Genomic DNA, 26,804 nt, shown 5'->3' on the forward strand with positions numbered 1-26,804 from the left:
CCGTGTAGCCGCCTGCTGTGTGTAGTGGACTCCTGACCTATCCAGTGGAACCCGAAACCCCACCACCGTATGGCGCAAGTCGAGGAATCTGCAGCCCACACAGTTGCAGAACCGTCTCAGCCTCTGATTCAGGCTCTCCACTCGGCTCTGTACCAAAGGTCCGCAGTCAGTCCTGTCGACAATGCTGCAGATGGTGAGCTCTGCTTTCATCCTGCTAGTGAGACTGGCAGTCTTCACCAAATCAGATAGCCGCCGGAAGCCAGAGAGGATTTCTTCCGATCCATAGTGACACACATCATTGGTGCCGACATGAGCGACCACCTGCAGATGGGTGCACCCTGTACTCTTCATGGCATCCGGAAGGACCCTTTCCACATCTGGAATGACTCCCCCCAGTATGCACATGGAGTGCACGTTGGTTTTCTTCCCCTCTCTTGCTGCCATATCCCTAAGGGACCCCATTATGCACCTGACGTTGGAGCTCCCAACTACCAGTAAGCCCACCCTCTGCGACCGCCCGGATGTTGCAGACTGAGGGGCAACCTCTGGAACAGGACAAGCAGCCATGTCCGGCTGAAGATCAGTATCAGCCGGAGACAGAGCCTGAAACTGGTTCATCAGACAAATTGGAGAGGCCTTCCGTTGAGTTTTTAGACTTCGTGCAGTGGTGTTGTAGAGCATATAGCATAGTCCAAAGGATACCAAAAATGGAATCAGGCCTACAGAAATGCTTCACAAAAAGTAAACATGTAAGAAATGCTGTTGTACATGTGCCACAATTATTTTAATATATTGGCAATGGTGTTTGCCTACTAAGACACCCGTGGATGGCAGCTTATGTGTTCTGCAGCTGTTGTCACCCAATCTGAAGATACCTTAAACAAGGTGAAAAGTGTTATTGGCAAAATATAAAATAATAAAGCCTGTTTTGTAGCCAAGACTGTTTCAGCCAGCCTCCAGAGGAGGAGCCGGAGCAGGGTGGTTAGGGATGGGGTCTCTCTCACTATATCACTAGGTCTGGAGGCTCCTGACCCCAGTTCTTTGACTTGGCTACTCTTTCATCCCTCTTTTACTCTGTTCAGCCATTTTTGATTCAGTTTCCCTCCTCCTTGTTGAACTCAATTCACTACACTAGGCATTTCACTCTTTTGAACAGCGGACACTTGTGACTGTAATGGATCAGGGCGTGGGACTGCTGTGAGTGGCATATCGCCTGTCACATGCAGAGCCCTGGGGATGCCGTTCTGCTGACTTCCCTATTTCCTTCATCTTGCTTTTATTATTCACGATGGAAAAGATGTCCTTCATGTTTTTAGCTTCATTACTTTTACTGTTATGAATCTCCTGACTAGATGAGAAATTTCAAGTTGTAAAGGGTACATAAATAAGACACAATAATGTTTATTGCATATCTACATTTTGTCACTGTGTGGCCATCTTCACTGCAAAAAAAATTTGGGAAGAACCGTTAAAATACGGCATCATCATCTCATATTAAATTTATAGGTGCATAGGCATTAGGTTAGAGTCGGTCATAAAATACATGCCAGTAAATGTAAGTTAAAAAAACTTCTAAGAAAAGACAGCTTGCTACTTACCATCAAGATTACATATTAGGTTGCAGAAAGGCACAGTTACTACGCTTACACAAAGCTTTCAGCCACAGCCTTTGTCAGAAAAAGACACACACCATTCATTCACATGTGCAAGTGCGCGCGCACACGCACCATAGCTATTTCCGGAATTGGTCGGAATGCATTTATCATGTGAGAATTCATTTATCGTGCGGGATGGAAGCAGCAATTTGGAGGAGGTGGGGAAGGGGAAGAGATAGGATTATATGTGTGGGAGGAGAGAGGAGTGCTGTCGGGCAGTGTGAAGGACTAGAATGCAACAAGTGTGACATCAGGAGGCTGTGGGGTAGTGTGGCGGGGAAAACGGAGTGAAAAAGGGGAGGAGTGGGGAAAGATTGGCAGGTGTGTTGTCAAAGGACAGCAAACAGAGGGTGGGAGATGAAAATGGTGAGGTGGTGATAAGATAGATGGTGGAAGCTGCCAGTTGGAGTGTGTGGGGACAGTATGCAACTGTAGGTTGAGGTTGGGATAGTTATGGGAGTGGAGAATGTGTTGCAAGGATGACTCCCATCTGCACAGTAAAGATAAGCTGGTGGTGGAGGGGAGGGCCCAGATGGCTCAGGTACAGCAGCAGCCATTGAAATGGAGCGTTTTATGTTCAGCTGCATGTTATGGTACAGGATGGTCTACTTCGCTCTTGGCCACAGTTTGGTGGTGGCTGTTCATCCTGGTGGATAGCTAGTTAGTAGTGATACCAATATAAAAAGTTGTTTAGTGATTGCAGCCCAATCCACCCACCTAGCACTTTCTATTCCAGTCCTGTCACAGGTTTATCATATTCCATCAGGGGGAGGGCCACACAACTTTTTATGTTGGTATCGCTACCAACCAGCTATTCACCAGTATGAACAGTACCACCAAACTGTGACCAAGAGCAAAGTAGACCACTCTGTGCCATAACATGCAGCTGAACATAACATGTCTGATTTCAGTGGCTGCTTCCCTACCTGAGCCATCTGGATCCTCCCCTCCACCACCAGCTTTCCTGGATTGTGCAGATGGGAGTCATCTTAACAACACATTCTCCACTCCCATAATTACCCCAACCTCAGCCTACGGTAACACACTGTTCACACATCTCCATCCAGCAGTTTCCACCCTCTGTTCTATCACCACCTCACCATTCTCATCTCCCACCGTCTTTGTTTGCTGCCCTCTGCCAACGCCCATGTCCGTTTTACCCCCTCCTCTCCTTTTTCGCTCTGTTTTTCCCACCACCCTGCCTCACAACCTTCTGATGCTGTGCGTGTTGGAATTCTAGTCCCTGCACACTCGACCAGACACTGCTCCCCCCCCCCCCCCCCCTCCCAATATCCCCCGTCCATCTGTCTGCACACTGCTATCCCTTCCCTCCCCCCTCCAGATTGCTGCTTCTACCTCACCATGATAGATGCATTCTGGCCCAAGCTGCCAGAGTTAGCGGTCTTGGGTGTGTGCGGTGTGCTTGCTCGTGTGAATGAATGGTGTGTTTCTTTTTCTTCTGAAGAAGGTTGTTGCCGAAAGCTTTGTGTAAGTGTCTTTTGATTGTGCATGTATGCAACTTAATGTGTCACCTTTAAGGTAAGCAGCACTCTATCTATTCCCACACTGTTGATCATCCTACCTGCAGTTTCCAGTGTTTAAAAGTATTTGTATATGTACATAGTCCCAACTGGGCTATTCATGTCAGAGGTTGAGTCCACACTTAGGCCACTGTTCACAATTGCAACACAGCTGGCTTCAGTGTACATCATACCATTCTAAAGTGCCATCCTTACATGTATGATACTTTGGCAGCGTGTATTTACTTTATTTTACACTTCTATAAATGTGAGTACATAAAACAAATGAGGTGGTTGTAACGAAAAGTAGTGACAAATGTTTTATAGTTATAGATGCTGGTAACTGTGTGAACTAGCTTTTTTCAGTTACTGCTGCATATTTTATAACTGAAAACAATTTTTTAAATGTGTTGTAACTGTAAACAGTGTCCACAGACTGAACTCAGCCTCTGATCTGAATAGTCCCGTTGGGACTGTGTGAAAATATGTGTTTTTAATCCTTTAACTTAAATTTGCTGGTATGTATTTTATGATTGCATTTAAAGCTTACACAACTGTACATTTAATAAAACACACATGTTTACATATTGTTACCGGTTCTTCCCATATTTTTTAACTCTGAAGATGGCCCCAAAGTGTCCAAAATGTAGATATGCAATAAATGTCAGATTGCTGTACCCTTTACTGTTTGAAATGAATATAGTTGTTGGGCACAACTGTTCCCTTATAGGATGAAGCCTGATGAGAAAAGGTTTTTGCTGGACTTACCTGCCTACTTCAGGATACATTACTCTTGGATTGAGGGACTTGATGACTTTGTTGTTTGGTCCATTGTTGCACCTCCTCCCCCCCCCTCCCCTCCCCACCCTATCAGCCAGCCAGCCAGCCAGCCAACCAACCAACCAACAAAGAACCATAGCAGAATGAAGTTGTGATAAGTATTTTAGGACTGGATGAATATGTTTAACTAGATACATGTGATAGTCAGGATTATTTCTGGTAGATGCTGCAGGTCACTGATAAGTGCTGTATTAAATCAAATATATCTTGTAGCATCTGGAGATGTCGTAATTTTCCTGTTATGACCACAACAAATCAGAATACAGCTATCGACCACAGGTTGGAGTGCTTGAGGGGCAATTGGGACTACAGTTTCATCAATTCTGAATACATTGAAGCCCCATTTTTACACTTTTCAAGGGACTTCAAAGAATGGTGTAAAATGCGGAAAAGTGTATAATGTGGGAAGTAACATTTTAAACTGTAAAAGTTACGTATAGGATACCCCTTTGCATTTTTGCACTGTGTGTATATGTGCATGACAGGCATCAAAATACTTGTTAGTGACTTGCTTATTATCTGATAAAGATTTATTATCTAATAAAAACCACCGGTGGAATGGAACTGAAAACCACTGGGAAGTAGAAAAGTGTGAATAAATTTCATAATCGATGTTTTTGGCAAGCCTGCAGCTGTTATTATTTAGATGATGAAACACTTTACCAGTTATGTGTTTTTTTCATGCTTAGCTTGACGCGTTTCAAGAACTTTTTCTCGTTGTCAAATGCGTGTATTTACGTAAGTATTTTGTGTGGCGTTTGCGTGTGTTGTTCTGCATCTCTTGCACTGTATTTGTCTTTTTGAGGTTATCAGGTAGTGTGCCGCCTCAGTTATGTACATAAGTCTCTCAAACTCTCACTGTGGTTCTGTATTTAAACCAGAAACATATGAGCAACGCAGAGTGAGTGAAGGTGTCAATTAGTGTTTAAAGTGGCCAAATGACAAAACACACTAAATATGATTTAGACAAAGGTGTGATGGACAATCACAACAATCACGAAACTGCACATGCACAGTAGAGACAATTGGTAAATGATTGTGATTGGTCTTGATATCTTTATTGTAGCAAACCTCGACCACCCAGAAGCGATATTGGGAAATTGGTTTACAGAGCTTGGTAGCAGCAGGAGATATGGCACGAATTGTGTAAACTTTACACGTTTACTGCACCACATCCTCTGAGCAGAGCACCCTGGTTTTAAGAAGTTAACCATGTAATGTTTGTAAACATGACTTGATGGCCAACATAGTCATTTTGTCAGATTTTTTTTTTTCTCCACAAACATTTTTTCAGGAGTTTAAATCGCGAGAAAATTAAAAATATGGTGATGCAAAATGACATTTCGAACATAGGAAATTTGACAGGAGTTAAAAAAATGTAGTAAGTGGTGGGAGTACGCTAATTCTGGGAACGTAAAATTGGGGTTATACTGTAGTTAAAGTTTCACCATGAGGTGCTGAATTTGCCTCTTGAAAATGTCACTGGAAACACCCAAACTGGTACAGCATATTATACAAAGAGAAAAATGGTTATACATTTTTATAATCAAATGTGGCTGCCTGGTAACTTTCACAACTTGAGATGTAGGCAACCTCTTTCCAAATCGCAGGAAGTTTTCTATATTGCCCAGTAATTTAGTGTTGCCTTCACTAACTCGGTATGAAAGCCTGGAATGAGAGGTTGACTGGTGTGGCCAGCATATTACAATCCAGTAAGCACCTCAGTCACTGCATTCTCGATTCAGGAGGTATTACTTTACCCTTGAGAATTATAAGAAGCCATAACATTTAATTATCATTCTTCATCCATTCATCATCATTTGTCCACAGTCGTCGTCGTCGTCGTCATTCATCTGTAGGATTCCTATAACACTACTTAAGGGCTTTGTTTCCCCAGTTACATAAATTCCTAACAAAGTATCCCAGCTTCATATGGTCATTCCCTTTAGTTTTAGCATTGTTGTTGCTGTCACACACATTTGCAAAAGTGATGTCCCATGATTTTTTAACGACAGCAATCTTGCATAGTCCATAGTATGCTTCCCACGTCACTAATCACTGTATATAGATGCTTTTCCTCCAATTTGTAGCAGTTACTTGTTAGTTGAATTTGACAGTGAGTGGGTAGAATTAATGTTCAATTTTCATCTGACAAATTTGTGGATGTACACTGCTGGCCACCGTAAATGCAACACCCTGAGGGAAGCATCCGAATCAAGTGAAAATTACACCATGAGTTTGCAGCGATGAGGTATGCAATTGATTAGAATTTCAGCACAGACGCACATCACGCGCGCCTGTGGCGCCACCTCATAGCACCATTTAAGGCTTGGCGATTTCGACGAGTGTACGTTCGGCACGTGTGTTTACCTTGTGGTTGTTTCACAAGACGATCAGTTATGCCTCGTAGACAACAGCGAACATCTTTTGATCAAGTATCAGAGTTCGACAGAGGAAGGATAGTGGCTTACCGAGATTGTGGATTATCATACAGAGAAATCGCTAGTCGTGTTGGACGAAACCAAACAACTGTAATGCGGATATGTGACAGTTGGATGCAGGAGGGTACGACGGACCGACGTGGTCGATCGCATTCACCTCGGTGCACCACTGCACGTGCTGATAGGAAAATTGTGCGCATGGCAGTGACGGATCGCTCAGTGACATCCCGAACCATAGCACAGCACACTGCGTCTGTAACGCATCATCCAGTGTCTGCGCGTACCATTCGACGCCGTTTACAGCAGAGTGGTCTGGCCGCAAGACGTCCATTGCTTCGTCTACCACTGACGCAGAACCACAGATGTCTCCGTCGCCAATGGTGTGATGACAGACGGATGTGGACGGCAGAATGGAATGACGTTGTCTTTACTGACGAGGCACGCTTCTGTCTGCAGCACCACGATGGTAGGATTCGAGTGTGGAGACACCGTGGAGAGAGGATGCTGGACAGCTGCATTATGCACCACCACACTGGTCTTGCACCGGGTATTATGGTATGGGGCGGTATTGGATATTACTCTCTCACGCCTCTAGTACGCATTGCCGGTACTTTAAATAGCCAGCGCTACATATCCGAGGTGCTGGAGCCAGTTGTCCTTCCTTACCTTCAGGGCTCGGCCACAGCCATATTTCAACAGGATCATGCGCGACCACACGTGGCACGCATTGTCCAAAGGTTCTTCGTCAATAACCAGATTGAATTGCTTCCCTGGCCAGCTCGCTCTCCGGATCTTTCGCCGATAGAAAACATGTGGTCCATGGTTGCTCAACGAGTGACCCAGATTACATCCCCAGCTGCCACACCAGATGATCTTTGGCAACGTGTGGAAGCTGCTTGGGCTGCTGTACCCCAGGAACACATCCAACGTCTCTTTGACTCAATGCCGAGACGTGTGGCAGCTGTGATCTCCAACAATGGCGGCTACTCTGGCTACTGATTCTGGCAGGAACCACATGTCACAGACTTCTGTAAACGTAATCATTTGATACTTGGTCAACATGTTATCTACAAAATAAATTTTGTTGAGCTACCTCTTGTCTTTCTTGGTGTTGCATTTACGGTGGCCAGCAGTGTATAAATGCAGATTAAATTCAAAGGCTGGTCAAGACTTGACTACAGGAAGTATTCTTCCTAGTACTGCCAGTGGAGACATTAAAACTGAAGACAGCATTCATAGCATTCAATAGCTTCCTTTTTCAGAGAGTAAAGAGGAACTGGTGAAGTTTGAAAATGGGTGCAATTCATTGACCCTATGGTAAGAATAACCCCCTTGTTACAGGGAAGAGAGGGGTCAAAGATTACGGAAAAGGCTTTAAAGAGAATAGCACATCAGAGTTAATAAGCACTTGTTAGCTCCAGTAGAGTTATAATACACTCCTGGAAATTGAAATAAGAACACCGTGAATTCATTGTCCCAGGAAGGGGAAACTTTATTGACACATTCCTGGGGTCAGATACATCACATGATCACACTGACAGAACCACGGGCACATAGACACAGGCAACAGAGCATGCACAATGTCGGCACTAGTACAGTGTATATCCACCTTTCGCAGCAATGCAGGCTGCTATTCTCCCATGGAGACGATCGTAGAGATGCTGGATGTAGTCCTGTGGAACGGCTTGCCATGCCATTTCCACCTGGCGCCTCAGTTGGACCAGCATTCGTGCTGGACATGCAGACTGCGTGAGACGACGCTTCATCCAGTCCCAAACATGCTCAATGGGGGACAGATCCGGAGATCTTGCTGGCCAGGGTAGTTGACTTACACCTTCTAGAGCACGTTGGGTAGCACGGGATACATGCAGATGTGCATTGTCCTGTTGGAACAGCAAGTTCCCTTGCCGGTCTAGGAATGGTAGAACGATGGGTTCGATGATGGTTTGGATGTACCGTGCACTATTCAGTGTCCCCTCGACGATCACCAGTGGTGTACGGCCAGTGTAGGAGATCGCTCCCCACACCATGATGCCGGGTGTTGGCCCTGTGTGCCTCGGTCGTATGCAGTCCTGATTGTGGCGCTCACCTGCACGGCGCCAAACACGCATACGACCATCATTGGCACCAAGGCAGAAGCGACTCTCATCGCTGAAGACGACACGTCTCCATTCGTCCCTCCATTCACGCCTGTCGCGACACCACTGGAGGCGGGCTGCACGATGTTGGGGCGTGAGCGGAAGACGGCCTAACGGTGTGCGGGACCGTAGCCCAGGTTCATGGAGACGGTTGCGAATGGTCCTTGCCGATACCCCAGGAGCAACAGTGTCCCTAATTTGCTGGGAAGTGGCAGTGCGGTCCCCTACGGCACTGCGTAGGATCCTACGGTCTTGGCGTGCATCCGTGCGTCGCTGCGGTCCGGTCCCAGGTCGACGGGCACGTGCACCTTCCGCCGACCACTGGCGACAACATTGATGTACTGTGGAGACCTCACGCCCCACGTGTTGAGCAATTCGGCGGTACGTCCACCCGGCCTCCCGCATGCCCACTATACGCCCTCGCTCAAAGTCCGTCAACTGCACATACGGTTCACGTCCACGCTGCCGCGGCATGCTACCAGTGTTAAAGACTGCGATGGAGCTCCGTATGCCACGGCAAACTGGCTGACACTGACGGCGGCAGTGCACAAATGCTGCGCAGCTAGCGCCATTCGACGGCCAACACCGCGGTTCCTGGTGTGTCCGCTGTGCCGTGCGTGTGATCATTGCTTGTACAGCCCTCTCGCAGTGTCCGGAGCAAGTATGGTGGGTCTGACACACCGGTGTCAATGTGTTCTTTTTTCCATTTCCAGGAGTGTAGAAGCACAGACTGAGAACTGTAGATGAATTAGAGGAATAGAAAATGAAAAATGGTGATACTAGTGTAATGAAAGAATATGAAGAGGGTGTGATACACAACTAATAAAATTTTAAGAAGCATTATGTAAGAAAAGTAATGGGGTAGTTGAAGCTTATGTTGAGGAGGGTGGTGGGGTGACAGTGTTAAAACGAAGGTTCCCATTTCTGGAGTCCAGGGAAATTAGTGCCAGGTGAGAAGCTCAAAATTATGTATTGGGTGTAGGAGGTATATGTCTCATTTCAAAGTGTGTTCATTTACTAGGATACTGCACATCCCTGAGGTACAGTTCTTCGTTGATTCATGTTTTACACAATTTTGGTTATGTTCATCCTTATATAGAAAGTTGTGCCATGACCACATTCCTGTTAAGAAACAGTAGTAGTTTGTTACCCCACTTTGTGTTTCATGATTTGCCATTGGTGGGGATGGACTAGATGACATAGGATGAATGCATGGTGCTGGTTTTACAGTGAGGATGGTTGCAGGGGTTACAGCCTTGGAGTAGGAATGGTGGTCTAAGATAATATCATGTAGATTGTGACAGGGACATTGTGAAGCTGAGAAGGGTGGTTGAAGGAAACAATAAAAGGTTTGGTATGCCTATGAGGAAGATCTTACTTCATAGCTTGATAGTTCAAACTTGAGATCTGTTTATTCATTTAAGACCTGGGTGGTGCTAAGTAAGTATGAACTGCATCTGATCTGGAAGTAGGCACTATGTTGGTCAGAGGGAGAGAGGAGACGTGACAGAAAATTTGTTTGTGGATGAGGTTAGTGAGGCAGTTACAGAAGAGGAGAGCCTAAGTGGCTGTTAGTATAAGTGTGAGGGATTTTCATTTTCTTTGCAAGGTAAATATATCTGATACTGCACAAAACTGCTAAACTTGTGCACTAAAACCCTTGCATATTTGCACCTAATCAAACTATCTTGGAACAAATGTAAGCGTGGTATCTTGGAACATTTCCCACAAATGGATCTGCTTGGCAGTCTCCTCCTTCGTCATTCCAACTAGCATAGCTTCTAATTAATCAACACCACCCTCTCATTGCCCATGTCTTTAATGTCTCAAGAGATTGCTCCACCACGTTACCAGCTTTCTTAAGACAGCCTTCTAACCTTCATGACATTGTCAAACCATACCACATTTCTCAGATCACAAATGTTACCTCAGGGTTGCTGCTCTAAAACTACACCCACTATAAAACCTACCCTATGCAACCACACAGTACCTCCTTCTCCAGCCCCATCACTCGTAGTTTGTACGTGATTAGAGGCAGAGCAACTTGTGAAAATACTCATGTTTATTAGCTGATGATGCTTTCATTACATGACTTTCAATATATGGAGGAGTATAACTGAAATAGTGTGATCTGTTAATGGACACACAAGAAATGTCAGCTTTAAATAGCTTCAGTATTATCTGTAACATAACTTAAGACCTTACTGCCTGCTATAGCACAGAGGTCATTTAGATCCTCCCACTTAACGCTAGTGCCTTGAGCTTTGTGCATGAGATCTTTCTTTCAAACATATTTTTGTGTCCTAATCTGTCACACTAGCCCTACCTCTATTTTTTATATAGTGTTAGAATTTTGTAGTAGTTTCTACACATTTACTGTATCCTTGTATGCACAACCTTCCTCCTCTCTATTTTTTCTGCATTCATGTTATTTAATTCTAGGATCATTTGTGCTATTAATTCCCTTCTATTTCTAATTCAGCTTTACTTCCATCCTATCGATCATATTTGAACTAAAAGTGGCTAGTTATTACTAATGGACTATCATATATCTCCATTCTCTAATTCTTATCTTTTTATCTTTGCCTCCATTACTTCATGTAGCAAGTGGGTCTGGTGGTTTGGCCCTCATAAAGCCGTCCACACACATGGATGTTTACACAGACGACATATCCCACGTCACGACACATGGCCCTGTCGGCACACACGAGTTGCTTAACGTGATATAGCACTATCCAGCTGCAGATGTTGGGTTTATTTGGCTCACAAACTGTACAGTTTCTACGTTAGCTCTATTAAAATACACCTTTCCTTTCTTGACCATATGCTAGTTGTGTTGTTCTGTCTGTGGTATACCTAAATAAAAACTTCAAACATCACGGAACATGTAATGTGACAAATATGAAAGATATGTGACCACTCAGGAAGATCATCAATTTAAAAAAGTTCACCTGATCAAACTAACCCCCGACAGAGAGCACACTTAAATTTTCGTAACATCAAATATTAGAGAAATTGATTCTGTCAGTTTTGTAGGAAACTCCCACAATATTTTAGAAAATGTGAATTTTCTACTATTCCAGACCTCGGTTCCAGATCATGGTGCTTCACCCAGGTACGCTGCGCTAACAACACGTATCTTCGCAGATCTTATATTAGACTGTTCCAAAAGCTTCAATTGCCAAAATGGTATTGATATTCAATTATAACAAATGCTAGTAAGAATGACATTCTCATGAAACTTCCTTTAATGTGCTGTTGCCTTAAAACGGCTCTCTCTCATAACACTTGAATTATAACATGAATGTAACTAAATACGAAAATTCAGATACTAATATGATGTTTTCCATCATTTTATTACAACAAATCATACGAGTAGTGATTCGTTCTCGGGACATTCCATGTGCTGGTGCTTAGAAACAGCACATATTCATAGCATTTAATGTATAACAAAAACCCACAGAAAATGTGCTGCTTCTGAACATGACAAATACGGTATGTCATCTTGCTTTGTGCTTGTGACGTAGAGAGCGTTCTCGCATCATTTTGTTCTACTTTACCTTGCATGTTGCCAAAATATCGCAGGACTTACTGTGTGTTTCACGTGACGAAATGGCTGCTCAACTAGAAATATCAGTAAGACACATCAGAAAACTCGCACGGTGCCATGTCAACGTTAGCTGACTCGTTCTGTGTGCTGATGGCTTGAGGTTTTTTAGCAGATTATAGATTCACATTTTGGAATTGCCTTTCAACATGGTGGCAATTTGAGCATAGGTAGTTTATGAAATTAAAGTATTTGCTATTGATTTGTAAAACCTTAGCTTTGAAATGTATTTTTGTTTTATGGAAGGAGAAAAGTGTGGTGAAGATAAGGATATCTAAAAAGAACAGCTCAGATAAAACTAAGAATGAGAGAGTTCTTCTAAGTGAAGAAACTTTTGTGAGGCAATATGCAGTCATTCATATGTACAAAAGTGAGACAAAAAGTAAGGTCTCCAATTTCTTTGTAAATAATGAAGTTTAAGTGGAAAAATTTGAATTTGGCACTATTCTGCAAATCTCGTTCTCCAATCCACTGAAGAAGTAAATTTGTGTTAACAGATGCCAGTACTGCAATTGCTTCAGATGCCAGTACTGCAGTTGCTTGCAAAGTGGTCCACATTGCTGTTTATATTAGATTGCATTCTGTGATTGAGTACTTGATTGCAGAAGGTGAAGCACCCTTTCGCATTCAAGATAGACTGTAAAATGTGTTGGAATGCAACAGTGGATATTAGCACTGTTAGACAACAGGCCTGTCGTAACAAAGCTTAAGAGCAAACAGCATGGGCTGATGAAATGTGGAACAGCAGACTGGTGTCTGTAGTGACTCCACACAACATTCAGTCAATGATGTCATTCGTGGTGACCACCGGGTGGCTGCAGATAATTTGTGTCACATTACCTACCCAAGTAAAGGCAGTGTGGTGATCATTCCACAACTTGCATACGTAAGGTTTGTTCAACTTGCATACCAAGAATGTTAATCAACCAGAACAGAGAGAGAAAGAAAAGCAATTGCCTTCCAGGTCTTGTAGTGTTTCCATTTGGGGGGGGGGGGGGGGGAGAGAGAGAGAGAGAGAGAGAGAGGGGGGGGGGGGAGTTACTGGGAGAGAGGGAATAATAATAATAATAATAATAATAATAATAATAATAATAATTGGGACCAGAGAAGAAACGTGTGTTCACATTTTGAATTGAAATGAGGCAATCAGTGAAATGGCATCACAGAAACTCACTGAAGAAGTTATTGCTATGATATTTTGGGCTGCAGAGGGTGTGATTATGGTTAATTTTTTGGAGCAGGAATGGACAATAAATTATCAAATACATTAGAACCCTTAAACAGCTTATATTGCCTCTTCAGCAAGTTCACTCCTATTCTTCTGCTTGATAGTTTAAGGCCTCATGCCAACTGTCACTCCACTTGAAAAGATCATGGAAATTGGATAGAAAGTACTACTTAATCCTCCATACAGTCCTGACCTAACACTATCAGACTTCTATCTGTTTGGACCACTACAAACAGCTCATCACAGGATTCACTTTGAAGATCCAAAGGTCTTTAAAAGTACATGTGTCCATGGCTTCAGAAGCAGAACTGTGCGTTTTACCACACAGGAACACATGCAATTGTTAAAAGGCAGACCAAAATTGTGGAAATGGATGATCATATTGAGAAGTTGTAAATGAATAGTCAGTGTTGCAGTTTTCAGCCTATGTGGTTGCATTTGAAATTCTTCTTCCTCTTTTTTTTTTTTAAAAAAAAGTCTGTCGAGGACTCAGCTCTTCCACTGCATTATTTACATTCTGCAAGAACTTGTACTACATTTAAACAACTGTATTTCTCAGAGAGCTGAAGTTTGAATAACCTTGAATAGAGCACACATTTTTGTACTTATGGCATTGCACTGTGCTGTCAGTTGGAAAGCAAACATGGATTAAACAGTCTATCTTGTCAACTGACTCTAATGTCTTGTTAGAATTTAGTGTCCAGTTATATTGAGACAATTGAAAATGAATACATTATTAGTTTTTGAATAAGTTTTAGGGAAATAAATTGTTGTGGAGTTACTGTAAGCAAGTAGACACCTGTGATGAAACTATTAAAATGTATCCAATTAGTGGTGTCAGTAAAATGTGTTTTAAAAGAGAACGCAATTTTTGTTGACAAGATTTTAAGCAAATAAGCAAAAACAGATTGAAGAAACAGAGGAGGATCATATGGGGAGAAATATTCCTTAATGCCAAAGATGTTAAAAGTAAGGGAATAAATTAGTAAGTGTTGACAGAAAAGGTAAAACATTGGGGTTAAAACCATATCACTTACTAAATGTGCAGACCAGAAAGAGACTGGAAGTGACCAAAGAAAGAATGGTAATCCTACAATAGTGGGCTGTTCTGTTGAGTCAGCTTTGTTGACTACAGTTTTACATTGTCATCTACTACTTATTCACATGTTTCCTATAGTGCTGTCAAAAGTTACTCACTATGCACCAGCATACAGAAACAAAAAAAAATGTTTGCTGCTGCCAGCTTAGGTTCCTAGTATACCTGTTCTGTTATTCACACAGTATTCACTTCATGTGTTAAATATCACTACATCTGTAATTACTTATCATTTCATGATCTTTTTTTTACTAGGTGAAGAGACGGCTGGACTACCAGGTGGAAAAAGATGCAGTAGACCGGAGGATTGCCCAGCGTCATATGGTCAGCTGGATTGTCAGCAATGTCCTTAAATCAATAACACCTGAACAGGAGAAGCAATCTTTAAGGAAGTGCATTGCAGATCTTAAAGCATTGTCTGTGCGACAGTAGGTGCTTACAGGAAAATAAGTATGCATTGTTGGTATTAAAAACATCAGAACTATGTTCTGCATTAATGTAAATTCCTTTTTGGTAATGTATAAATTTATGCCTGTGAGAGAACAGGTATAGTTACATTATAGACCAGGATATTATGGTTGTAGTGTCAGACAAATCACATATGTATATTGAATTTGAGTTTTAACATAAGGTGAATAATGAGAAAATAAATTGTGTATGATGGGTAATATTCATGTACTGTATATGAAAACATCCTCTAAAATTGTATGTTAACAATGAAGTTAATTATTGTTTGATAATTATTTTAGTCTCTGGAATGAAAATTAAGGCTGCAGATCATGAACTTTGGCTAATTGTTTGCCTTATACATGGTGCTGCATTATATCATTCTCAATTTGAAAAAAAGATTATGTTTATACTTTTTATTTTGTTGCTTTATTTTTAACCATGAAAAATTATTTTTGAGAAGTATCTGATTCTAACAGTAGTTTTTTCTTCGTCAGAACAAAAATGGAACTTGTAAGTGTATCATGGAAAATTGTTCACCTGTATGCTTCACTCAAATAAACCTGTTGTACATAACTAGAAGCATCATTGAAACCAGAAGCTTACATATGTAATCTTGTGTGTAGTATTAAACTTCAAGTAATAATGAAAGTTCACTTGAGATCAGAGTTCGTTGTGTTATGCAGTGCAGTTAGCAGTTCCCAGTAGTGAATGTTTCAGAGTATTAGGAGGCACAATAGCTTCTTTGTACACTCCTATTACATACAAAAAACATATGAAACATGACTGAATATTGAATATTGCAACAAGCCCTGGTGAATGGTTTTGCTGCCTTACACTCTACAACAAATCTAACATTTTTGTGGTAGGAGTCTTTTTTTAGGTGAATTTCCTTTCTCTGCATAGTATGCTGGATAAATCATTAATAAGGAAAAATATTCTGAAGATCCCAGGATGCTATGCTCTTAGTCATCAACCTACATCTATACTTCACAAGCCACCTTTGAGTATGTGGCAGAGGGTACTTTGTTTGGTTGACACTTCTAGGAACGTACATTCTCGGAACCTCAACAGTAGACTATACTGTGATGCAGAATGCCTCTTTTGCAGAAACTGACACTGGAGTTGGTTGAGCATCTCCATGACGCTTTCGTACTTAATTAAAATGAACGTGTAATGAAACACACTGCTATTCTTGATCTTCTCTATTTCATCTAATCAGTCCTATCTCATATAGATTCCATATCAATGAGCAAGTGTTTTGTAAGCTACTTTCTGTGTTGTTGGACCAATTTCCTGAGGATTCTTCCAATGAATCTGTCTGGCATCTGCCTTACTTGCCATTAATTTTATGCTGTTGTTCCACTTCAAATCACTCCATACACATACTCTTAGGTATTTTATGGAGGTAACTGCTTCCACTGATTGTTCTGCAATTATATAACTATACAATAAATGGGCTTTCTCTCTGTTTTCACTAAGCGTCAATGCTCTGCAGGTCTTCTGTTGTCTTCTCTGTATAAAAAATCATCTGCAAAAAGCCCCATGCAACTTCAGCATTATCTACCAGGTCATAATTTTGTAAAAAGTAATGGTCCTATAACATTCCTCAGGGCATGCCCCTAAGTTATTTTTACATCTGAAGACTTCTACCTGCCCAGAGTGACATGATGTGCTCTGTTTGGAAAATCTTCAACCCAATCTCACAGTTTATCCGACACTCCATATGCTTGTTTCGTTAATTAGGTTTCAGTGCAAGATTGTGTTGAATAATTTCCAGAAGTCAAGGAGGATGGCATGTATCTGGATATCTGTATCTAGTGCTTTCTGGGTCTTGTGGATGAACAGAGTGAGCTGGGTTTCACACAGTCACTGTTCTTGGAACACATGTTGGTTCATATAGAGGCTATTTTTATTCTCCAGAAATGTCACGTGGAAGAATAAAATATGTTCAAAAAATCTGCAACAGGCTTATGTCAGAGATACAAGCATACAGTTTTATGCATATGTCCAATGACTTTTTGAAAACGGGAATGTCCAGTGTTTTTTTTTTCCCCCCTCCCAATCATTAGGAACACTTTGCTCTATAGCCCTGCAGTACACTGTTGCTAAAAGGAGATGGCGGTGGCGAGTTCTTTCACATTCTCTGTAGAATTAGATTGGTGTCCCCTCAGGTCCAGTGGCCTTTCTCTGTTGAAAGATTTTGGTTGCTATTCTGTCCCTTGGTCACGTATTTCGGTCTCGCATCATTTTGTTGTTAGTGCGACCATTTGGAGGAGGAACTACATCACAATCTTCCACCGTGAGAGTTTTGGAAAAAGACTTTCAGTATTTCAGCTTTTCACAACATTCTCTGTTTGCAACTGTGGTCACAGTGTGTCTGGACAGATTCTATTGATCCATTTATTGATTTAATGTAGGAGCAGAATTTCTTAGGATTTTTTTGTCGAGTTTGTAGACTGCTTTATTTCCGTATTCAGTGAATGCTTCACATATTGTCTTCCTTAAGCTAATTTTTCATTTCATTAACTTTGTCTGTGAGGATTTGGATATATTTAAATTTGCAGTGAAGTTTTGTGCTTTTGTAGCAGCTTCCTAACAGTGTTGTCAAACCATAGTGGGTCTTTCCTACTCGTCACAATTGTGCTTGGTACTTACTTGTATTGTACAATGCTCTTGAACTTTGTCCATTGATGCTAGACATTGTCAGTGCTGGAGATGAAATTTTCATGTTGACCTGTAAGGTAATCTGAAACCTGTTTTGCTCTTGCTGAGCAGAACAATCTTCCTGACTTTCTTTGTATTCCTATGTATTAGTGCATTCAGTGATGCTGTAATGGGCTTATGATCATAAATTCTGTATTCTATGCAGAGTTGAAAAGCTCCGGTCTGTTTGTCACCAAGTCTTCACGAGTAGGTTTTCTGATTAACTATTCAAGATAATTTGCAGAAATAACACTTAAAACAATTTCACATGACTGCCTGTCCCTACTACCTATCCTAATCACTTGACCCTTTCTGTCTTGTAGCCTATAGCTAGTATGTCAGAATATCCACCTAAAACTATAACATAACCAGAAAATTTATATGAAATATTCTCCATGTTTCCCCTCAACTGTTCTGGCACTCCTGCTACTGAGGGAGGGGTCTATAAAAGCATATGGTGTCAATGTTTGATCCACCTTCCAACAATTTGCCCAAATTATTTTTCATTCTGAATCTGTACTAATCTCACTAGATATTATCGTATGTTTTTTGTTATAAACATTCCTCCACCACTAATCTTCAACCTATCTTTGCAATAAACATTCCTGTCAGAGCTAAAAATTTCATTGTTATTATCCTCTGGCTTCAGCCAGCTTTCTGTCCCTAATAGTATGAGGGCATTGTTACTGTTAATAAATGAGATTTGTTTTGGAATCTTTCCTGCAGTTAACAAATACTACATTAACGTTCTCTTTCTCCAGTCTCCTATGAAAAATGCTACTCTGTCTGGACTCAGAAGGCATCATATTTAGCCTGTGGATGGATTTCTCTAGGCCAAGAAACTCACATCTGCACGCACACACACACACACACACACACACACACACACACACACACACACACACACCTACCTCTACCCTAATAGCAGATGTGAGCCCTGATCCCCGATGCCATTGCGCCTACAGATTATCAAGTCCTAGCTGGTTGACAGTTACCTGTCGGCAGTTGGCAAACAGTGCCAGGATCGTGAACCTCTGCGTAGAAGGGGAAAAGGGGTACTGGTTGTGAGATCTGACACATGCTCACTTCCAAAATTACATGTGGGACAGCGTGGGATGCCTCACCTGTTCTGACTGTGGTTGATGTTCCTGGGAGATGTGGACAAGCAGAGGGTGAGACTGTGTCATTGGAAGCTCCAATGTTAAACAGGTGATAAGTCTCCCAAGGATATTGCAGGCTGGTAGGATAGCAGATAAGCATCCACTCTGCTTGCTAAGAAGGGGAAGGTGGGGGTACTCTTCAAAGATGTGGAGGCTCTACTGGCTGCGATTGAGCACTACTTGGCGCACCTGGCTGCAAATCGTGGCTCCAGTTGGCATGAATGACGCTTGCTGCACGAGTCAGAAGCTGTCCTCAGTTCTTACAGGCAGCTGACGGACTTGAAGACATCTAGCCTCAGTCCCAGGGTGGAAGTATAGCTATCATTTTGTAACGTTGATCCCATAACCGATCGTAGTCCTCTGATTTAGAGCAGAGTCGAAGGCTTAAACCAGATACTTAGGACAATTCTGTGATATTTGATGTTTATTTTTCTACCTCTGATATCGGATGGAGAAACTTTAGGAGCCCCTTAGAAAATCAGGGGTGCACTACATGCATGAAGTGGCTATTGGGGTAGCAGAGGGTGTGGTGTTGTGCAGAGGTGCCAAAGCCTTGAATGAAAAAGTGCAAGCTCCTGTACGAACTAATGTTCATAGCACACAGGCAGACAACAAACCATTACTTCTCCTCTTCAACTTACAAATAAGTATAGCTACTGTTTTGTCACCGACCCACCCTATAGGAAGGACAGTATCAGTGGAGACAGAGCAAAGGGTGCAACTCCTCTCATGTCAATAACCATGGCTGTACAAACGGTTGTGGTGTAAAATCTCAGACCAGGTGTAAATCCTCGTACCAGCTAAGATAAGTGTGTTGTTTATATTTTATACCTCATGATCCATTCAATGCATGTGCACTGACTGAGTCCTCCTCCTCCTCCTGGGTAACTTCAGTGCACACTACATGCTATTAAGCTGGTTTACCACTTGCCCCAGAGGCTGAATTACCCAAGGCCTTGTCCATTTAGAACAGGGCTGTCCATGGATGCAAAACTTCATGCATGCATAGTGTGCTGTTTGTGTGTACGCTGAGACTCATCTTGTCTCGTCATTACTTTGAACATCTCTGCTTGGTCCTCCTTGCTGTAGTGCTACATGTAACAGTGCAATGCAAAACTTTCTTCCAGAATTTGGTGTGCCTTAGTTTGGTGAGAACAACTTTCTTCAGTTCGACAGAAGTGTGGTGTAAGAGCTATTTATCTTCTGCTATTTGTTCTAGTATAAAGGAAGGTAGCAGATCCAGTGGCTGTTAAGGCAAAAAGAGGCAGCCTAGTGATCTATCATTGTGATTCTTCAATGATGAATGAGAATTAGAGAGGAGAGAGATGACTCAGTATTTATTATATGGGTGTGTAATCAACAGGTACCACAATTTTGCTATGAAATGCCATTACACCACCACATGGAAAGAATTCAAAGATTTTCGTTGACGATGAAAGAACTTAGTTGTGATGATCATCAAATCATTTGTATAACTCTCATTGTTCACTACACGAAGAAGCACTTTGTGTTAAATATAGATGCATGGAACACCCGATGGAATTAGTGGTGCAAATGGTATATTTCCAAAAGTCGCATGCATTATTACATTGTCAGTTGCAACAATCTTTGATGGTATTGAATGCAGAATATGGAGATATTACATATTACTGCAAAGTATGTTGGTTAAGTCAAAGGACATGCGTGAATAAGTTCTCCATTTAAGACTAACTACTGCTGAATTTTTGAAGTAAACGGGAAGCAAGAATAAAAACCAGAAAATCTGGAATGGATTGCAGACCTAAAATTTTCAATAGTGGGCTGAAGACTACCCTCAGGAAGACACGGCAAGGGGATAAGTAACTTATGCTGATTTCAGGGTGAAAATGGGTGTGTTTAAAAAGAAAATGACATTGTGGAAGGTAATGTAATGTTTGGTTTGTGGGGGCACTCAACCTGCGCAGTCATCAGCCCTGTACAAAGTCCCAAATTTTTACACAGTCCAATCCAGTCATTGTTCAGGATCACACACACACACACACACACACACACACACACACACACACACAGTCCCCGGACAGAGAAAATCCCAAACCTGGCCAGGAATTGAACCTGTGAGCCCATGATCCAGTGGCAGCAATGCTAGTCACTAGACCACGAGCTGTGGACGACATTGTGGAACGAACAACTTCTAATGAGCAACATTGTCCATTTCCCTGAGCTCACTGGCATTAAAGAAAACACAAATTTTGAACAATCTGTAGTGGTGGTGAGTGAATTACAGGAATAGCTTTCTGAACAACTGAGGAAAATGCCAATGTAACCCCTTTTCTTGAGACTGTTTGCCATTTCTGCTGAAAGTCCCCCTGTGTGTCTGCATATGTAACTGGTCACTGTGGAGTATAAATCTCATTTAAGACAATTACTTCTACATTCAAACTGTCCAGGAGCTAAAAGTTTTCCTTTGGAAAAGATTGCACATCACCGTAATGATATCAATGTTGCAATCAACTTTTTTCAGTTATGAAACTAAATAAGTGAAGATCACTTGGCAACCTGAGCAACAATCCGTGAAACCATATGCTGACAGTTGGTGCTAGATGTAAGTTTGTTTTCAGTGTGCCAGAAATAAATGATTAATACTGAAAATTTGGCTTGTTTGTGATATGTGTTCACAAATGTGAAATACGAAACAAAGCATCATGTGGCACTTTTGCAATTTTCCCCATTTGACCCCTGTGCCCCCCTTCCCACTAAGTGTGGCATGGTAAAAGAGATAGTGTGCAGTGGGGGGGGGGGGAGAGATTAGCATGCATGCCTGAGCGCCTCACATGAGCAGAGTTCTTCTTGGCTGTCCCTGATTTAGAAAGTGCCTTTTGAAATCTGGTCAGATGACATATTCCTACAGCTATAAGGTTGTCTTCAGCCCTTGACCTTTGTCAAGTGCCTGGTAGAGGGTACTTCTCATTGTACCAGTTATTAGAACTGCTTTCTGTTTGATTCAAGTATAGAGCACGGAATGATAGATTTTTTAAACACCTCTGTGTGTGCTGTCATGAGTCTCCTCTTGTCTTTGCAACCCGTTCCAGAGCAGTACATATGAGGCTATACTATATTTGTACTTTCATTACTTAAATAAAAGTAAAAATTCATAGGTAAGGTCTTGATAGGATGGCTAGGATGTGTGCAGACGCAGGAGGAGCTGGCCACAGTTCGTGAACAGCTGACGTGCTTCGGGCTACGGTCAGTCACCTTCACACTGCTGCCTCAGGCTGCAGCGGTGGTGAAGAATGTGGCAAGTCACATGGAACACCTCAGGTGTCGCTTGTTTTGCCCGTGGGCTCTGCTTCCGGGGCACCACCTAGTGCACTCGACGCTGCCCACACAGCAATGTGACTGGCTGGTGGTAATGTGTTTGCATTGCTTGAGGTGGACGGCCATATGGAGACTGGCCGCCTGGCCTCATCCATTCACCATGTGAGTGGACACATGACCATTTCTTTAGTGGGGTCCAAGCAGGAACATCATGGGAGTGGGGGGGGGGGGGGAGGGTGCATTATCTGAGCCCGTTAGGCAGGTAGTGTTCAAAAAGTCAATGTGCGTTCAGTATGTCTGCCGGGGCCTCATTTGAGATGTGGGCGTGACCTTGCCTGTGGCTATTGAGCGTGCAGGGTGCAGTCATCTGTGTATTGTGGCTAACATAGACACCAAATGACACCTGTCTCATGGATTCTGAGGGATCCTCAGTTCCTACAGGCAGCTGGCACTTGTATAAAGACTGCTGGCCTTGTGTGTGGGTTGCAAGCAGAGCTCGCAATTTGCAGTGTTGTTCCCAGAGTTGATTGGGGTCCTTTGCTTTGCAGTTCAGTGGAGAGTCTCAACCAAAGGCTTTGTAGAAGCTGTGATGGTCTTGGCTGTGTTATCGTGTGGGGATCTGTAGAGCTCCCCTTGATAGGTCAGGCGTGCACTACACAGAGAGCAGCTTCTTGGGTAGCACAGTACTTTCGGGTTGCACATGTGGCATTTTTAGGCTAGGCAGTACTTTGAGGTGCCCTGATTAACACTCACCAGTAGATATGCAGCCAGGGAAGTCGGACAGCATTCAGAATAAACTGTCACAATTTTGTCAGTAAACTGTCAAAGTATTCATAATAAAGTTCTCATTCTCAAATTAATCTTGGGACCAAGAGCTGGCTGAAAACCAAAGTGGAAAGCTCTGAGATATTTAGCAAGTCACAGGACATACATCGAAAGACAGATCAAAGGCCATAGGAGGGGGAGTGTTTACTGCAGTTACCAAATGTAGTGTGTGTATTGTGGTTGAAATTGTGTGTGACAGTCAGGTCATCTGGTCTTACATAAGAGGTGTAGGTGAAACCAAGTTCATTGTTGAACGTTTTTACTGGCCATCTGATTCTGCTGTTATGGTTTTAGTCATTCAAAGAAAGTCTTTGGTCAATAGTGTGTAAATACCCAGATCATGCGATACTAGTTGGAAGCGATTTTAACCTGCCGAGTGTCAACTAGGATGTCTATGGATTCATTGTGGAGGGATTCAGACAGATAGTTGTGTGAATTATCTTTGAACATGTTTTCTGAAAATTGTCTTGAGTAGCTAGCTCGGTAGCCCACATGCAATGGAAATATCTCAGACCTTGTAGCTACAAATAGGCTGGACCTTATCAACAATGTCAGTACAGAAATGGGGAAGAGCGATCATGTCATTATAGCAACTATGACTATGAAAATTAATAAATCGGTCAAGAAGGCTAGGAGTGTGTTCCTACTAGACAGAGCAGATAAGCACTTACTAGCATCTCAGACAGTGAATTGGCATCACTTTGTTCCAGTAAGATGGATGTAGGGGAATTGTGGGCAAAGTTTAAGCAGATTGAAAATCGTGGTGTGGGGAGTAGTGTGTAGTAAGTGGATACAGTATGGAAAAGATCCATCATGGTTTAATAATGAAATTTGATGGATGCTGAGGAAGCAGAGGCTGTTGCACTCTTAAGTTCAAAAGGGAACGCACAAATGACAAGCGAAGGTTACCATTTTTGTGTGCATGCGCATGCCCAGATCTATGCGCGAAACATAACAATGACCAGTCTGGTGTGGCGGTGGAAGATAGCAAAACAAAAGCTGAAGTGTTGAATTTCACAATCAAGAAATCATTCACACAGGAGACTCGTACATCATACCGTCATTTGACCATCGGACACACACTGATAAGGATGATATAGTAATAAGCATACCTGGAGTAGAGAAACTACTGAAAGATTTGAAAGCAGCTACAGCACCAGGTCTCGATGGAATCCCAATTTGATTTTACAAAGTGTTCTCTGCAGCTTTGGCCCCTTAGCTAGCTTTCATTTACTGCAAATCTCTCACCCAGCACAAAGTCCCAAGCAACTGGAAGAAAGTGCAGGTGAGTCCAGTACATACGAAGGGTAAAAGAATGGACCTGCAAAATCTCAGACAATATCCCTAACTTCTGTCTGCTGCAGAATGCTTGAACATATTCTCAGTTTGAATAGAATAAACTTGCGCGTGTGCCATCATCTTAAGAGGAATCGAATCCCTTCCTTGAACCATACTGCTCCATCTAGCTATGGCAGTTTGACTCACTAGAATGTCTAGAGATTCTGGAGAATCTCGTAAAGCACCTCGGGAAGTGCTAACTGTACCGTCAGCATATGCAAATCAACATAATTTTGTTTAATAACTACATCCTAAGAGTGTTGCTATGGGTTAGGCTAAAAGCTGTCTGTACAGACAGAGCTTTAGTGAAGCTGTGTATTGACCAGCTGCAGCTCAAATGCTGTTGCCACACGCGCAAAATGAAGAGGCTCCATTGCAACTGAACTCAACATTGCGCTTTAAATGGGCGGATTTTCGGTTGAAGTCAGAAGATGTGCTCAAAGTTAATATGGAAATATGTTTACATATAAAAAGAGATTATATAGAATGAAACCCAGTTTTTAGTTATATTCTTAATAGAACTAGTTTTGTTTTCCATTGCGTAAAGTTGTATTTGCTCTTCCATTGAATAAGCCTATAGATTTGCTTTGTTCTAAACTTCGTATTCAAAACCATAAATGCTTACTCAAAAGAAAGACTACGCAATGCCTTTTTCTTTGCCTATCATCTTAAATACAAGCCACACTTTATAACTTGCATTCGTGTGTGTGTGTGTGTGTGTGTGTGTGTGTGTGTGTGTGTGTGTGTGTGTGTGTGGATACTGTTACAATAATTCTTCTCCACACAGTTTTCAACGACAAATTTAATTCGTACCAAACAACATTGTTTTCAGATACATCCAATCAATGTTAACACGATAACTGGGCCACCATGAACTATTAAAATTAAACAGTGTGTCCAAATACTTATGCGCCTACAACTGACGATTGCTTACAGGGTATTTTATTTGATAAAATGTCTTATTCTTTATCAACATTAGACACAATAAATTGAGACGAAAGTTATTGTTCACCCAAAGATTCGTCAGGCACAAAAGGCGAAATACCCAATTATGAATACATTTGAACATTAATGTAAGTACGAGAAAAGATAGGCAGACAAGGAAGTAATTACAGAAGGCTTCTACAAAGAAAATTACTGTAATGCGTAGCATACTTACATAGAATAGACCGATCTGTAAAGCAAAAACTTCGTCGAAAATTTCCCAAGTATTTATTGACATCCTTGATTTATTTGTTCTGTTAACAGAGATAATACAAATTAGAAGTAATATTATATATAGTCTACGGTATATAACAAACTTTCCATGTACAGAATATGCCACTGACAAATTTCCTCGTAAAAATTTCTTATGTCGATTGCACATACACCATCTGATCAAAAGTGGCAGGACACCCATATGTAATGCGGAACTGACAAGCGGCAGTCGAGAGAGGCAGACCCGCCACTACAGAAGGTGGCGAGACGTATTATGTTGACAGCAGAGAAGCAGTAATAGAAGAGCTCAGTGGCTTCGAACGTGGACTGGTCATTAGACGTCACCTGAACAACTCATCCATCAGGGACATTTAAATCCTTCTAAAGCCATCCTATTCGACTTTCGGTGATGTGATTGTGAAGTGGAAATCCAAACAAGCACGGCTAAACCAAGTCCATGTAGACCTTATAAACTGACGGACAGGGACCGCCAGGCATTGCGTAGGGTTGTTGGGAACATACGAGGAAATCAGCGGAAGGGATCACTCTTGAGTTTTAAAGTGCTGCCAGCAGTCCAGCTAGCATTACGACTATGCGTAAGTAGTTCAACGCAATGGGGTATACAATGGTCGAACAGCTGCTCACAAGCTGCATATTTTTGTCGTTAGTGCTAAGTGACAGTGGGTGACTTGAAACTAGTGATTTGGAGTGACGAATCACTCTATATCCTGTGGCAGTAGGATTGTAGGGTTTTGGTTTGCAAATGAACATTACCCATCGTCATGTGTTGTGGCAACAGGAAAGTATGGAGGAGGTGGTTTCAGGGTGTTGGGGGGTGTTCTTCGTGATCAGGCTGTGGTCCCCTTATTGCGCTTAAGGGAACGCTAAATGCGGTAGTATATCAACATACTTTACAGCGCTGTTTACTGTGTACAGTCGAGGAACAGTTCGGAGATGATTGGTTGTTATCAGCATGACAGTGCATTCTGTCATAAAGGAGATTACGTGGGGAAGTGGTTTGTGGACAACGTTCTTGAAATTTACTGCCCTGTCCAGAATCCCATCCTGAACCCAATGAAACAGGTTTGGGATGCGTTAGAACAGTAGCTGTGAAACTTTTTTGCTCGAGAGCCAATATTGATATTGTAGGCGCCACCTCGGGTCGCATATGTACCGATCTTATTAGATTATTGATTGGTAACCCACGTAAGTTAGTACATTATGAGTATCCAATAGACTATCTACAGTAAGTGCGCGATAAGTTGGCCTCCGGCCCCCAAAGGAGGACGACAGTTCAATCCCGCGTCCAGCC

General features: G+C 42.2%; 1 protein-coding gene across 1 annotated transcript in view; it reads left to right on the forward strand.

The window, feature by feature from the left end:
• Positions 1–15,548, forward strand: part of LOC126248545 (ATP synthase subunit b, mitochondrial-like) — a 34,178-nt gene extending 18,630 nt beyond the window's left edge. Inside the window, exon 5 of the mRNA XM_049949607.1 lies at positions 14,781–15,548. Within this exon, the coding sequence (XP_049805564.1) occupies positions 14,781–14,957 (177 nt within the window). The 3' untranslated portion in view covers positions 14,958–15,548. The remainder of the gene's footprint in view (positions 1–14,780) is intronic.
• The last annotated feature ends 11,256 nt before the right edge of the window (positions 15,549–26,804 follow it).

This window comes from Schistocerca nitens, chromosome 3 (genome assembly GCF_023898315.1).
Source record: "Schistocerca nitens isolate TAMUIC-IGC-003100 chromosome 3, iqSchNite1.1, whole genome shotgun sequence".
In the NCBI taxonomy this organism is placed as follows: Eukaryota; Metazoa; Arthropoda; class Insecta; order Orthoptera; family Acrididae; genus Schistocerca; species Schistocerca nitens.